The 937-nt window shown below is 70.7% G+C and overlaps 1 protein-coding gene across 1 annotated transcript; it reads right to left on the bottom strand.

The window, feature by feature from the left end:
• Window positions 1–241: 241 nt before the first annotated feature.
• On the bottom strand, window positions 242–919 carry SIX6 (SIX homeobox 6). Its single transcript, XM_006038989.1, has one exon. The coding sequence runs from the start codon at window positions 917–919 to the stop codon at window positions 242–244; it is 678 nt and encodes a 225-aa protein (XP_006039051.1).
• Between the last annotated feature and the right edge of the window lie 18 nt (window positions 920–937).

Here is a 937-nt window from a genome sequence, read left to right as displayed (position 1 = left end):
TGCTGCTGCAGCCTGCGGGGAAGCGGAGACACGTGTCACAGCGCCCTGCCACCGGGCTCCCCACCGCCGCTTCGCCCTCTGCAGAGCCGGGGGCAGGCCCTCCAGTCCCCCCAGACCCCTCCATCAGCGCCTTCCTCCCTGCTCCGACCCCCCTGCTCCTGCTGGCGCCCGCGCAGGCGCTGCCTCCTCCGCCCCCGCACTACTTCCAAAAAAGCAGGTGCACAAGGGCCCCGGGCCGAGCTCAGGCTTCCCGAGTGCTGCAGGCTGCGCCGGGCACCCGGAGCCTCCCTGCCCCGGCACAACCCCGCACCGCCGCCCAGCCCCGCGGCTGCAGGCCGGGGACCGACCTGTTTTTGGCCGCCGCCGCCCTGTCCCTTTGCCGGCGGTTTTTGAACCAGTTGCCCACTTGGGTGGGGGTGAGGCCGGTGGCCTGCGCCAGTTCGCGCTTTTTGCTGGGGTTGGGGTAGGGGTCCTGCAGGTACCACTCCCGCAGCAAGTGCCGCGTGCGCTCCTTGAAGCAGTGCGTCTTCTGCTCGCCGTCCCAGATGGTGCGGGGCAGCGGGAACTTCTTGCGCACGCGGTACTTGTCCACGGGGCCCAGGGGCCGGCCGCGCAGCTTCTCGGCCTCCTGGTAGTGCGCCTCCAGCCACAGCGCCTGCAGCTTGGCGTGCGACTCCTTGGTGAACTTGTGGCTCTCCAGGAGGTGGTAGAGCTCGCGGTAGCTGCCCGTGTGGAAGGCCACGATGGCCCGGGCGCGCAGCACCGACTCGTTCTTGTTCAGCGCCTCGCACGCCCCCGGCGCCACGGGCAGGGACCAGAGGAAGCGGCCCAGGCGCTCAATGTCCCCGCTCTCCTCCAGGGTCTCGCATACCCCGGCCACTTGCTGCGGGCTGAAGTTGAGGATGGGCAGCTGGAACATGGAGGCGGGCGCCCGGCT

Source organism: Alligator sinensis, unplaced genomic scaffold, assembly GCF_000455745.1.
Source record: "Alligator sinensis unplaced genomic scaffold, ASM45574v1 scaffold922_1, whole genome shotgun sequence".
Taxonomy (NCBI): Eukaryota; Metazoa; Chordata; order Crocodylia; family Alligatoridae; genus Alligator; species Alligator sinensis.
This window is presented reverse-complemented; position numbering and strand designations above follow the sequence as displayed.

What these genes read in the sequence shown, in the direction of transcription:
- SIX6 (XM_006038989.1), bottom strand. Translation starts at nt 919, where the DNA reads ATGTTCCAGCTGCCCATCCTCAACTTCAGCCCGCAGCAAGTGGCCGGG.